Source organism: Eucyclogobius newberryi, unplaced genomic scaffold (genome assembly GCF_026437365.1).
Source record: "Eucyclogobius newberryi isolate DKJ021-1_F unplaced genomic scaffold, fEucNew1.0.hap1 SCAF_4, whole genome shotgun sequence".
Taxonomy (NCBI): Eukaryota; Metazoa; Chordata; class Actinopteri; order Gobiiformes; family Gobiidae; genus Eucyclogobius; species Eucyclogobius newberryi.
Window position 1 is genome coordinate 8,624,274 of NW_027316056.1, and position 14,626 is coordinate 8,638,899.

General features: G+C 43.8%; 1 protein-coding gene across 5 annotated transcripts in view; it reads left to right on the forward strand.

Moving 5' to 3' along the window:
• The first annotated feature begins 349 nt into the window (after window positions 1–349).
• myom2a (myomesin 2a) overlaps window positions 350–14,626 on the forward strand; it is a 48,367-nt gene continuing 34,090 nt past the window's right edge. For 4 of the 5 annotated variants that reach the window (XM_072463907.1, XM_072463903.1, XM_072463905.1 and 1 more), the window contains exons 1-7: window positions 3,444–3,568; window positions 8,858–8,950; window positions 9,352–9,490; window positions 9,683–9,837; window positions 11,519–11,611; window positions 13,283–13,371; window positions 14,001–14,039. In XM_072463907.1, coding sequence (XP_072320008.1) covers window positions 3,444–3,568; window positions 8,858–8,950; window positions 9,352–9,490; window positions 9,683–9,837; window positions 11,519–11,611; window positions 13,283–13,371; window positions 14,001–14,039 — 733 coding nt within the window. Of the gene's footprint in view, window positions 454–3,443; window positions 3,569–8,857; window positions 8,951–9,351; window positions 9,491–9,682; window positions 9,838–11,518; window positions 11,612–13,282; window positions 13,372–14,000; window positions 14,040–14,626 lie in introns of those variants that run through there. The other variant, XM_072463906.1, reaches the window with a different exon arrangement.

The window sequence follows — 14,626 nt, forward strand, 5'->3', positions numbered from 1 at the left end:
ATTAAACAGGACACAATCTGAACTTTGCAGAACCTTTTGAGATTGAACTATTTACGCACTGATCAAAATACACTTTGAAACGTGAGTATGGTGACAACACTAATACAAGAGGTCGAAAAACGATGATAAAAACATGATTTAACATGATGAGAAGTTCAGAAGCTTCATTATTACAGTTTCATGTCTTTGTGGCACCAGTTTTTCCAGCACCGTCACAAATTCCCAAACACAAGAATTGGACGCAAACGTTTCCATTTACTTTTGCCCCAAAGGTTCTTGCCCAAAGTGTGAAATGAGTGCAAATTTTGGGGGGTAAATGCTATATATAGTCTCGAGTGCGTCCATACATGGGGCGTAAGGGGAACGGCATTCCTCCTGTGACACATCAGCAAGTGCTTCCCAAGCGGCACCAGGCTGGTCTACCACCGCTTTGCGCTCTTTTAATCTCCCGGGGTGAGTCCAATTTTGCATTTTCTGCTCCTTAAACCCCGCTGTGGTGACTGTACGTTGTGTTTTAATGGTTTCGCCGACGTGTTTGGATTGATAATGGGTGTTTGGGATCACTTTCGGACAGCTGGTTATGCCACTTAAGCCCTCTTTTGTGCGCCTAACATCCCACAGCGCTGTTCTCCTAAGACCGCCGCATTAAAGGGTTACTGACCTTTCGCAATTTTGTAAAGTAAACGTGTTGAAAGAATAGATTTGACCGTTTTCCCCGCGCGCTCCTCATCGTATCGGCCTGTCGTACGGCTGCTGTTGTCGCTGGTAAAGGTCGCCGGTCAATCAGCGCCGAGTTTGTGTTTTTTTTTTTACCTTTCTATTCGTTTGTGCACAGCCTCTTGCAGTGCGACTTGTTCTGTGCTAATCTATTCATAGCGTTGGGGTGTAAGGTGAAACATGGGCAGTCTGCTGGTGATATGTGGCCACGGCTGCTGCACAAACCAGATTTAAGATCGACGCGTTCACAGGGACTTGTGGTCGAAATGGTGGTTAAAATGATCTGAGTTAGTTTTGTACATAAAGAACCGTTGTGGGGCAAGATCAAGTAACAGTAGGATTTACAAGGATTTATATTGAAATCAAGAAAAACTGTAACGCTTTTAATTGATTATGTTCTGTGGAAAAGCTAAATGAAGAGTATTTGGCAGGTGATACTAAAGCAGGGGTGTCCAAACTTTTTTGACCTAGGGCCGCATTTTGAAACATACAGAGCAGAGGGCCACAAACGACCCGACAATGTCAAACTTGCCGGATGAAATTTTGCATTTGACATAGTTTCGATGCTTCCACACCTTTGATAAGACTTGAAACATCAATATTAGGTTGGTATATCATCAAATTGCTTGAGTTTTCTCAAATTTTACAGTAAAATGTACTACTTTTTGTTGTTTGGACCAACAAAAATTGGTCTGAGGGCTGCATTTGGCCCCCGGGCCGTAGTTTGGACACGCCTGTACTAAAGGAATAAAGGCCTTCACTGCACCAGATGTCAAAAGAGTTCAAAGCAATTCAATGTTGAAAATGCATTGATAATTTGCAGAGTAGATTTGTAGAAAATGTGTTATAAAGTCGTTAAAAGGGAAAATGTAAACATTTTAAAGGTGCACTTTAAAAAAAATTCACTTTTTCCTGCTGTCTCCGTGGAGATGTTATTGTTTTGCCTCCACAAATATTAGTTTACTCTCACTCGAGTCACTATGTTGTACTTTTACTCGAGTACAATTTTTGGCTGCACTACCACCTCTGTTAACTTTACAGTCTGTTGACATTTAGTATGAATCTCAACCAAAACAGGCACATTTGAGCACATTCCTGACAGATTTCTATAATATCCTGTTCTTTTTTTTCATTGGGACGGTAAAAAAAACATTGAGCGATACGTTTTTGTCAATATCGCCCGCACATTTCCGTCTGCAATTGGTTGTCGCGTTGACTTAAGTCATTTTATGGCTCCAAAACGATAATATTTCACCTGTGGCGTTTGAACTTGTCATTTTAACAGGTTTAAAGTTGTGTCATAGAACAAGAGAAATCCTGATCTGCCTCATTTTCTGCATTTTTGTCTGTGAACTGAATGTCCTGAACGTGTGTCGAGGTTTTTCTGAGCTGTACTGCATTTGAACTCTTATTAGCACATGTGGGTTTCTACTTTGTCAGAATTTGTTATAATTGGGTGTTAAATTGTTATAGATATAGTTCTTACATGAAAAAGATCAGTGGTTCTCAAATATTTCCTTTTCAACATTTCACTGGAAGAACATAAACTCAATGAGGGCCAAAATAAGGTCTTAAATCAAGAGAAATCCAAGGCCACTTTCCACATTTTGATTTGATTGATCCACTAAACCATCACTTCCTTTACTCTCTGGTTCTAACTCTACCCTTGGATTTAATCAGGACTAAACTGAGTTCAAACCAGTTTTAAACCAACACCAAACCAGGTCTGAACTGGTAAAGTGACTTAAGCACGGTCAAAATAAAGACCAATAGTAGAAACAAATGATTATTTTCGATGTTGACTGGTATGTTTTTACCTTATAAAGATAAAGAAAACATCCTCACTTAAAGCCTACATAGAGAATATTTAAAGATAAAGTATATTATTTATTAAAAGTCCAAATAGTTTATTCTTGTTATGGCGTTTTGGTCTATAATATAATGTCCTTGTTATAAAGGGTCTTTTTGTATGTTTAGTCCAGATAACGACTAACAATGGGTAAAAAGTCAAGGATTATTCTAATAGTCGACTAGTCAGGATTATTCAGATTGATCGTTGTACTCTTATAGTATACTGCATGTTTTTTTTATTTAATTCTCCCACAAACTCTAGATCCAAATAAAAGAGGCTCAAAACATGCTTCAAACTGAGATTAATCTGGATTTAACCTAGAAATCTAAGCCTGCAGCAGCCCCTTTATGTCAAAACTGCAGTAAAAACCTTTCAATATTTCGAGATCAGATCAAAATGTGAAGGATTTTAAGTCTTTATAACAAAAAAAATAAGCAAAAACTCTGAATGTGCAGGGTGGAAAAGTCACTTAGTTTATTCTTTGCACTAAGGATGACATTTTCTAATCTCAAAACTGTAATGTATCTGTAGATATAATGAGAAGCTGTTGTGGGGGTCAACATCTGTGAGTATTTGTCTGTAAAGTATCACGTTAAATAAGCAAATATCGTAAAGTACAATAGAAAACCACTTCAAACCAGGCTCCGATGCCACTCACATTTGTAGCTTTCATTGGCCAAAACTACCTTGATTTTTCTTGATTTTTCATATTCTGTGATATGTTTTCTTCCCTCCATTGAAATTCCACTTCACTTTTGCCTTCAGCCCTGGAATTTCGACTGTTTCTGTTTCCAAACTCTTACAGCACGGAGCCTCTGTTTGTTTCTTTATCCTTGTCTGGTTTCCCCCCGGTGCCTCTGGTCAGGTCCCCCCAATGAAGTCTCCCGACATGGCGTCCAAAGTGGTCCCGTGGTACAAGAAGAAGCTCGTGAGCCACGTCAAAACCGATTACGCTTATCACCACACGACTAAACAAGTGTCTCAGAAAACCGTGGCCAGGTACGCGGCGCTTCAGGCTGACGCTGCTTCACGGAGTCGAGCTGGAGCTGAGGCTGGAGCTGAGGCTAAGGCTGGAGCTGAGGCTGGAGCTGAGGCTGGAGCTGAGGCTGGAGCTGAGGCTGGAGCTGAGGCTGGAGCTGAGGCTGGAGCTGAGGCTGAGGCTGGAGCTGAGGCTGGAGCTGAGGCTGGAGCTGAGGCTGAGGCTGGAGCTGAGGCTGGAGCTGAGGCTGGAGCTGAGGCTGAGGCTGGAGCTGAGGCTGGAGCTGAGGCTGAGGCTGGAGCTGAGGCTGGAGCTGAGGCTGGAGCTGAGGCTGGAGCTGAGGCTGAGGCTGGAGCTGAGGCTGGAGCTGAGGCTGAGGCTGGAGCTGAGGCTGGAGCTGAGGCTGGAGCTGAGGCTGGAGCTGAGGCTGGAGCTGAGGCTGGAGCTGAGGCTGGAGCTGAGGCTGGAGCTGAGGCTGGAGCTGAGGCTGGAGCTGAGGCTGAGGCTGGAGCTGAGGCTGGAGCTGAGGCTGAGGCTGGAGCTGAGGCTGGAGCTGAGGCTGAGGCTGGAGCTGAGGCTGAGGCTGGAGCTGAGGCTGGAGCTGAGGCTGGAGCTGAGGCTGAGGCTGAGGCTGAGGCTGGAGCTGAGGCTGAGGCTGGAGCTGAGGCTGAGGCTGGAGCTGAGGCTGGAGCTGAGGCTGAGGCTGAGGCTGGAGCTGAGGCTGAGGCTGGAGCTGAGGCTGGAGCTGAGGCTGGAGCTGAGGCTGAGGCTGGAGCTGAGGCTGGAGCTGAGGCTGGAGCTGAGGCTGAGGCTGAGGCTGAGGCTGAGGCTGAGGCTGGAGCTGAGGCTGGAGCTGAGGCTGAGGCTGAGGCTGGAGCTGAGGCTGGAGCTGAGGCTGGAGCTGAGGCTGAGGCTGAGGCTGAGGCTGAGGCTGGAGCTGAGGCTGGAGCTGAGGCTGGAGCTGAGGCTGGAGCTGAGGCTGAGGCTGAGGCTGGAGCTGAGGCTGAGGCTGGAGCTGAGGCTGGAGCTGAGGCTGGAGCTGAGGCTGGAGCTGAGGCTGGAGCTGAGGCTGAGGCTGGAGCTGAGGCTGGAGCTGAGGCTGAGGCTGGAGCTGAGGCTGGAGCTGAGGCTGGAGCTGAGGCTGGAGCTGAGGCTGAGGCTGAGGCTGGAGCTGAGGCTGGAGCTGAGGCTGAGGCTGAGGCTGGAGCTGAGGCTGAGGCTGGAGCTGAGGCTGGAGCTGAGGCTGGAGCTGAGGCTGGAGCTGAGGCTGAGGCTGAGGCTGAGGCTGGAGCTGAGGCTGGAGCTGAGGCTGAGGCTGAGGCTGGAGCTGAGGCTGGAGCTGAGGCTCGAGCTGAGGCTGGAGCTGAGGCTGAGGCTGGAGCTGAGGCTGAGGCTGGAGCTGAGGCTGGAGCTGAGGCTGGAGCTGAGGCTGAGGCTGAGGCTGGAGCTGAGGCTGGAGCTGAGGCTGGAGCTGAGGCTGAGGCTGGAGCTGAGGCTGGAGCTGAGGCTGGAGCTGAGGCTGGAGCTGAGGCTGAGGCTGGAGCTGAGGCTGAGGCTGGAGCTGAGGCTGAGGCTGAGGCTGGAGCTGAGGCTGGAGCTGAGGCTGAGGCTGAGGCTGGAGCTGAGGCTGGAGCTGAGGCTGGAGCTGAGGCTGAGGCTGGAGCTGAGGCTGGAGCTGAGGCTGAGGCTGGAGCTGAGGCTGGAGCTGAGGCTGAGGCTGGAGCTGAGGCTGGAGCTGAGGCTGAGGCTGGAGCTGAGGCTGGAGCTGAGGCTGGAGCTGAGGCTGAGGCTGGAGCTGAGGCTGAGGCTGGAGCTGAGGCTGAGGCTGGAGCTGAGGCTGGAGCTGAGGCTGAGGCTGGAGCTGAGGCTGGAGCTGAGGCTGGAGCTGAGGCTGGAGCTGAGGCTGAGGCTGGAGCTGAGGCTGGAGCTGAGGCTGAGGCTGGAGCTGAGGCTGGAGCTGAGGCTGAGGCTGGAGCTGAGGCTGAGGCTGGAGCTGAGGCTGAGGCTGGAGCTGAGGCTGGAGCTGAGGCTGAGGCTGGAGCTGAGGCTGGAGCTGAGGCTGAGGCTGAGGCTGAGGCTGGAGCTGAGGCTGAGGCTGGAGCTGAGGCTGGAGCTGGAGCCGAGGCCGGAGCTGGAGCTGAGGCTGGTGTTAGAAGCTTTGGTTTATCAGACAGTGTGTGGGTAGACGCGAGCTTTGCAACAGCTGCCGGCTTTTGCCATTGAGTAAATACGAAGCGACGTCGATTCCCGTTACGCAAAAAGTATTCCATGTCTCCCTGTTGTGTGCAGAAGTCTGTCACGGTGACACATTCTGAAGTACGATTTATTGCTACAGAAATGATCTTTATCAATACATTGAGCCGCTGACACTAGAACCTGGTCTAGTGTAGGTCTAGAAGGTCTGAGCTGCAAAAAACAAACAGCAGAAGGAAAATTGTGACAGGAGTGTTTTTTTTTTTGATTAATACAATGAATCGTTCAAAGAATTAGGTTTTACTTACGGTTTGAAAGTGCCACGACACCTTGATTCAGTCTTGGAATATTAATATCAGGTTTAATTTAGTTTATTTGTCATTTGCAGTAAAAAAAAACAGAAAAAACACATTGAAAGACAAACAAAGTGCACAACAAAACAACTCAAACCACCACATAAACATAAGTGGCAGAACACTAAAAGTACCATGAAAGTGAAGCGTTTGTTTTCACACCAAATTTGTTTCCTAGTTATTTATTCAACACTCTACAGCTCAAAACTTATTATATTACCAAAAAAATTATACCCCCCTCCCCTATTTTTTGTAACGAATGTGCACAAAATAAATTCTAAGCTCATAAATGTAAATATCTGAAGAAACGTGTCAAAGTTTCCCTCATGCTGACGCTTTTGACCTCACACTTGTCTGGATGAAGTCCCGTTCGCCCTGAGCCGCAGTATCTGGCTCTAATCTGCTCTAATGCTCCGAGCTTATGGGCCTGTCACTGACTCTCTGCGGCTTCTGCTAAATCATTTCAGCTTTTTCATAAATCGCTCGCCGCTGCTCGACTCTCGCAGAGCTGCTTTGTAGACGTAGACATTTAAACTCATATTTGGCTTGAATAAATCACGCATTGGTTTGTTTTGTTTGTTTCGTCACATTTTTGTGCTTGGTTCTGTAACGCTCTGTTGTTTCATTTCAAAACCTTTCATTTTATAGACCAACACTTTGAGCTGATTTACTTTACAAACACGGATGAGCAGAAGTGTCGGTTTTGTCAAAGAAGAAAGAACAAAGTACATCCATATGTTCTAAAAAAAGTACTGTACAGTCCTTTATTGACATTTTACAGCGGATACTTTTTACTTTTACTTCACTACATTTGAGAGAAGGAATCTATACTTTCTACTCCACTATTTTTAACTGGACTGAAAAGTATGTTTGAGTGGTAAAGACTCTGCCTTTGAGCAAACTGACATAGAAATGACTAGAAAAACCAAGAAAACTATTCAATTACTCTAAAAGTGGCTACGTTTTCAAATAGGTTCTCATTCTTCGCTTCTTCCCCTGTGAAAATCTGTGTCCCATTCCTCACATCGAGACACAGGAGACGATCTCAAACCACTAAGCCTCCCGTTATTTGCACTTAGTCTTGCTTTATTAAGGTGGTCTTGTATATACGTTTTCATTGCCTGTCCCGGTGGTCACAGTGATAACCTCATGGTTCCAAAACTGTCCCCGGGCTCCGTCAGTTAAACTCTGTCTGCGGCGGCCATGTCGGCTCGAGTGGTTTCAGTCTGATGTCAGAGTTCAGAGCCCTTAAAGTGCATCTGGGGCGTGTGTCCGTGGTCGTACCTGATGGTCAAAGGTCTGGTCAGTACTCGGATGGGAGACCACTGGGACATCGGGTGCCAATGTGGGGCCCTAGAGGAAATGTCGACACTTCACCCACATTGCCTAAAGCGCTTTGAGTGCCTTGAAGGTGAAAAGGTGCTATATCAATGCACTGATAACAATAATTCACTAGCAAGGACCACAACCCCAGATACGATGCAAGGTGTTTATTGGCAGGGGAGAAACATGAACAACACAAATGTACACAAGTTGATGCCGTTTTGGGGCTTCTTGCGATGAGGGCTGAAGGCTCCCGGGCCTGGATACCCCCATCTAGGAGATAAATCAGAATAATTAGAACAGTTTAAAAGAGGGTGGGAGGGAGGGGCACGAAGTCATGAACACCGGAGTATGTGATCTGGATGATTAAGTAGTGTAGCCGCAGGAAGGGGCGTGGTCCTGCTCCCGAACTTAAGATAACAAACTTATCTTCATTACATCTCCTCACTGCCAGAAGCTGCATAATTTCCTTGTCATTGCACGTCTAGATCCGTGTTATATTTATGATCATTTTGGTACAATAACGATTGTTACCACGTCAGAACTGTTCTTCTGGCAGTGAGAGGGAGCGAGGCGAGACACAGACTTCCATTTAGTTTTAGAGAACAACGATAGAGGCCTGTTCAAATCTCTTTGTCGAGGAGTGAAGTGGACCCAAAACATTATGATTTTTTAAGGATTTTTGGCCATAGGCTTCATAGGACAGGACAGATGAGAAAGAAATGGGGGATGAGAGAGAAGGGAGGACATGCAGTAAATAATGAGAGACGGGAATCAAACGCACGACACTGTGGCCTTCTGAACATAGAATACATAGAACAGAGTACATAATGAGACCCCTACCCACTGTAATTAATGCTATAAAACTAAAAGCTATTCATTCTAACCTCATCCCCCCTTCAACCTCTCTTCAAGCTAATGGCCCCTGGGAGCGTTAATAAACTTTTGAAGCATCCACGTCCCACTAAAGACGTGTTCCAGCTTGGGGAGTGTTCATCTGGCTGAATTGTCAGGGGTCAAGGGGTTGATTAGGCCTCAGAACGTATCCAAAATGACAACATTAAGTTTCCTACATGATTATAGAACTTATATTGGAACCAAAATGAATAAATGGCATAAAAACTGCAGCCAAAAAGATGTTTACTATAGCTATTCTGGTACAATACATGTTTGCACGTTATCTTGGTTACTAATGAGCGCAATTTTGCAAAACATACAGATTTGAATGGATATGAGGGCTGGAATTTGGATTTATACGACTGTTAAAAAGTGCAGACAGAGCAGTACAAAATGAAGTAAGAGAGAGTCTCCGTTTATGCTATGCCTTGTTTGTTGTTCGCTGACATGTCTTTAATGCACTGTTTGCATTACACGTTCTCCAGTCAGAGTCGTCTTCGCGGTAATATTCTGTGATATTAACTCTCACTCTTTGTCCATCAGGAAATCAGTCAGTCAGAAGCAGAAGTGCCCAGAGCCGCAGGCCACCGAGGCGATGGCACAACCAGCCTACACCGTCCCGGCCTTTCGGGAGAGGTGAGCTATTTCAGGCCTGCAAGACAACACGGAGGTCACTGGGACTGCTTTTACCATCAGAATCAGTTTTTCTGTGTCATTTAAATCCAGTTTTGCATGTTTTTATTGGGGACTCATGCTTATTCACTGTGCAAATAAGATAAACTTCAAAAACATACATATTTATCCTCATAAAACGATAAATAAATCAACATTTTAACACATTTTATTCATATTTTTCAAGGTGTTGCTATTGCTATTATAATTGTTTTTAATGAAATGTGTGTGACGTGGTTTTGTTCTGCACTGGATTTTCTGTGAGGTTTATTCTTCAACACAATCCTCTGATAAGTGGTTTTCCTTTAGATGCATGTGTGTTTTTTTCCTGCACTGTCTCTGTTTAAAGGCCTTTGTTTGCTCAGGTCCCAGGATGATTCAGTCCCGGAGTATCAGCGCGTGTCTGCAAACGTGGGGAAAGGCCTGGCTTTGATCCAGGAGGAGCTGCACCGCATGAGGATAGCCACCAAGGCCCAGGTCGACAACATCGCCATCCAGAGAGAGGTGCGAGCCACGCCTTTATTTGGGTCATAATCGGCTTTTAAAAGTATCAAGTATTCGTGAAGCCAGATCTTGATCCAGCATCAGTTTTCCTTTTAAGTCTGAGGGATGATTCCCAATAAAAACATGAGCTTACCCTGCACAGATGGACCACTGAACATAGTCGAGTTCTAGTTTACTATGTTGTTTTCTCAGGTGAGAGAAATGATGACTAAGAAGTCGGAGTTGTTGGCTGACATTGGGAAAATGCCAGACTTCCTGGTGGCTCTGAGGCCTCACACTGTTTGGGAGAAGACTCCAGTGAAGCTGTTCTGCACCGTGCAAGGAAACCCCAGGCCCATCGTCAAATGGTAGGAATTCTGTATTATTCATATATATATAATAATAGTTTTCTCTTACCGTGAGTTTAGTCAAAGTTGTATTTCAAAGGATTCCTGCATGTTTTAGTAAGACTGTTCCGTCCTGCATTCGAGGTTTAAGTGCTCAGGCTATTTCTGTTTCCACCTACCCCCTATCCCCGCTCACAGCTCTGTACTTACTTGTGATTATATGTTAAAAATAAATCTGACTCCAGGCCTTAATTTCAAGTAGTAATGATAAAAACATGTAAATGAAAATCCTGTGAAATGTTGTTACTGTGAAATTTATGGATGAAGAGGCAGAGCTTATCAGCTCTAAACAGATCTCGTTGTTTTGGAGCAATATTTTGTTCAGTAAACTGAACAAAATGTAAAAAATAATGATCTACATATCCAGTATGTAATAGGTTAATATTAAATACCCAAAAAAATGCATTATTGGCAAGGCACGTTTATCTGTAGCGCACAATTTGTGCTCAAATAATTGAAAGTGCTTTACAGAATAAGAAAATATGTATTAAAATCACCATCAGGACCCGAGCAGCAGCGTTCTGGATGTACTGCAGCTGTTCTACAGCTGGTTTGGAGAGGCCAGTGAGCAGCCGTTACAGTAGTCTAATCTACTGGAGACAAACACGTGGATAAGTCTCTCTAAATCTGCTTCAGACACTATACTTTTGATATTGGCAATGTTTTTTAGATGGTAAAAAGCTGCTGTTGTTATTGATTTGACGTGGCTATTAAAGTTCAAGTCTGAGTCCATTATTACCCCCAGATTTCTAACTTGATTTGTAGGTTTTAGAGCGAGACTCTGGAGGTGACCGCTAACACTTTCTCTTTGTTTCTGTGGCCAAAGACAATGATTTCAGTCTTGTCTGTGTTCAGCTGGAGAAAGTTGTTTTGCATCCACAAACTGATCTGTTGGATGCAGTGACAGAGTGAATCCACTGGTCCATAGTCACCTGCCGACAGTGAAACATAGATCTGAGTGTCATGTCAGCACGTAGAGGTTGAACAGAAGGGGTCCCAAGATCGACCCTTGGGGCACCCCAGAGGTCAAGGGCATGTGGTCTGAGACACAGTTATTCATTTCAACAAAGTACGTCCTGTCTTCTAGCTTGGACTTGAACCAGATTTCAGCAGTGCCAGTGATGCCCATTTCATTTAATCTGTAAGAGAATCTCATGATCAACAGTGTCAAAAGTTTGTGGAGCCAATTCCTGGACCAAAGTGCTTTAGAATAAAATCAAGGCAATACAAAATATAAAACTAAATTATAACAAAGATTGCCTTCTCAGAATCAGAAAAGGTTTATTGCCATTGTCAATGAACAGAAGTCACATCCACAGGAAAATGTTTTGGTGCAACATAAAACAATAATAATAAGGTTCAACATTTGAGGATTTTAATTTTGGATATTTCTTTCAAAAACAATAAATGTCCCATAAGCCCCTGTTCTCCATCATCATCATTTGACTCACCAATGCAAGAGGCTTGAACAGGGATTTGTAATTACTGTTGCTGCAGCTGTTGTTGTTGTTGTCGTCGTCATTGTTGTTGTTCTTGTTGTAACCCGATGCAGCATCTGTCATCATCGTCCTGGTTACAATGAGTGTTGGTATTTCTATTGGATGCATTGAAACGCTTTGCTCTTTCTGGTTTCTATATTTAGGTACAAAGGAGGCGTGCTGGTCGACCCGCTGAGCGCTCCAGGAAAGTACAAGATTGAAAACAAATATGGAGTCCACAGTTTGATCATCAGCAGGTAACACACGGTCACGTATTGAGAAGTGCACTGCATTGCATCGTTTTCCACACACTCTTGTCCACACAGCTTTAATTCATGTGTGGGTTAAGATAAGATAAGATAAAAATACAAATTAAAATTAAAAATATAAAACAGCTAGCGTAAGACAATAATACGAACAATAATAATGGAAAAATGAAGATCTATTCTCATCAGTTATATGCACATGAATGTGAGATGTTATTCAACTTCATCTTGGCAAATATCTAAATAATTTGATTTGTCTGGCGACCTTTTTTTCCCAGAGCAATCTTAATTTACCTAACTGGAGGAGGCGTGTTTGCTCTTTTTTTAATCCTCTGGGGATACTGTACGGGCCTCGGGCTTTGCGTCTTGCTCCAGTTCGTCATCTTGAAGACCCTTCAGCTGTTCATGTCAAGTGCTGACCGCTGCGTCATTCAAGCCACAAATACCTCACTCCTCCTCCCACTCTCTTTCCATTTTCCTCTCTCCGTCTGTGGAGCGTCTCAGACTTTCTCTCTCTCTTTGTTTTTCTTGAACATTTACAAATGTTAAACACCAATGTTTAGTGCATTTACACTTTTATTGATACACTGTTCTAAACTTTCAAGACCTTCCGAACCAAGTTTTTAAAAGGCTGATTTACGACCCACCTACGAATATATTTGGCCTTCGAGCTGCATCAGTTCTAAAACATGACTGTTCTAGCTCTAAATGAACGCTAAACCAAGTCTAAAACAGGCTTACACTCTTGCTATTGTAGTTCTGAACAAGGACTAAGAGTTTAATTACATTCAGCAAATATTTGATCTGCAGAGGAATCCTTGCACAACCTGAAGGAGCTTTTACCACTGGCCTCGAGCTGAGCAGAAAATGGCGTTTGAAATAGTTGAAGGTCGCATTTCTCTGTTCTATTCTCACCCCAAGTCTCGGCGCTCCCTTCTGCGCACGCCTTTCTCGTTTCTGTCGCAACATGAGGTCATTTACAGATAAAGGACAATGTGTTTGACTGTAAACTGGGAAAGAAGAGACTTGTAAACATGGCAATAAACTGAAAAGCTATAAAGCAACTTCAGAGCTTCAAGTGTAAAATTAGACATGCTCTTTTAGTCGTTCATCTCTTGGAAACACGTTGAAAAGTTATTTTTCATGGAAAAAAGAAAATTACAGTCGGATGTTTTGAGACGTTAAAAGCTCCTGTAAAAGCTAAAAATATAGCCAAGATGTGAAAGAACTGCTACAGTCTAATAACAAATACAAATATCTACTACTCTGCTTAATATTTTGTTGAACCAGATGCTGTAGGCTACCCACGCATGTTTAAAAGTTCACACACGCTTTCTTTCCCTGAACATTTCTGAATGTTGAGGACTTGTATAGCTGTGAGTAGAGGGAAAGTGTCATTTATCTCCCCCTGCGGTTGATTAAAACAAACTAGTGCCGCTCTAGAGGAAGCAACAAGCGAAGAAGGAACTTTATATAGCAAAATGGAAACAGGAAGTAGATTTGAGTGAGACTGTAGGTCGCTTCACAAACAAACATGAGGCAGAATCACATTAGGAGAAGAAACAAAATAAACCTGAATAAATCTTCTCACTGGTCAAAGTCCTACATTTGTTTTGTGGTGAATCTCCAGGTGACTATGTCCTCGATGTGTGTGTCCTGCAGGTGTGTAGTGAGTGACACGGGTGAATACAGCGCCGTGGCCACCAACCAGCACGGCACCGCGACCAGCACAGCAACGGTCACTGTCAAGAGTAAGTTTCACTATTACGGGTCAGAAAACGAGAGATTGCACTGCTCAAACTCTACATCGATTTACCTCATTTATATCTGGAATGATTTTGAGTAACTTTGACCTCTTTAGCAAATATATTTTTTTAATTTCAAGCTAAACTATTAACAAGAAATGTCCTGTAGCACTTTGGATTATCTTGATACAATAATTCATTTTAATACATTTAAATGAGTCAAAACCACTTAAATGAAGGTTAAAAGTTATGGATTATATATTTTTTTATGACGTGAGGAGCAAATCATAGTATTTTCATTATAATTAAGACTGTAGAGGACCATTTTAATGCAGATTAATCATCACCACAAACTTGTTTAATGATCTTGTGCTTCCAGAAGATCTAGAAGATATATATTTTGAATTGTCTTGTTTAAAATGTTTAAATATGGCGCAAATTCACTACATTCAAATTGTTCTTTCACAAGGGGATAAGGTTTTGTACGGCCACTGGCATTTGTTTGTACGTTGCGCTCTCCTTCGCGCTGTATGTGACGGTGTAAAGTATTAACAAAGTGATTCTCGTCGTACATTTTTAAACAGAAACGTCCCTAAATGATGGTCTTGTCTTGTCTGTGGTTTCTCTGTTCACAGGAGCGAGTGGATCTGGAGAGCCCTGCCATCTGGGTCTGGGTCAGTAAACACTTTCACACCACTTTTATTCATATTAGTTTGGATGGAGCCCCAGATATTTAGAGAGACTGTTCCTCAAATAGACGTGGATTTGAACATGTGAGAGATAATCAGTGGAAACTATTACGACGAGGAGCCGCTGTGGTCACTGAGACTGGACGACGACGCCGACGACCACGACTAACTTTTAGTGTCAACTGAAGACTTCCAAACACAAACAAGTCAATTCAACAGATGATTTATAAGCGAATGAGTCTCGAAACGTTCAAATATTAACAGTTTTACTTATACATTAAATAGTAAAGGACACATAAACTGCGAAATTAACTTTTTTGAACTTTTAACCGGGTTATAACATTTGTTCCCGTGTGTTTAGGTTAATTTCCCCGGATTGTGACGTCCAAGACTGAAATACAGAAATGAATAAATCATTTCTGCATCATTTCTGTCTTCAAATTGCGTTCATTGCAACGTCGTGCTTGTATTAGCATGTCGGGGCAAGCTAGCTTTTGTTTATTTTCCATTTGTAATTCTCTCTGCTGCCAGTAGATGTAGTTCTAACACAAGTCCTGATAGGGGAATGTCTT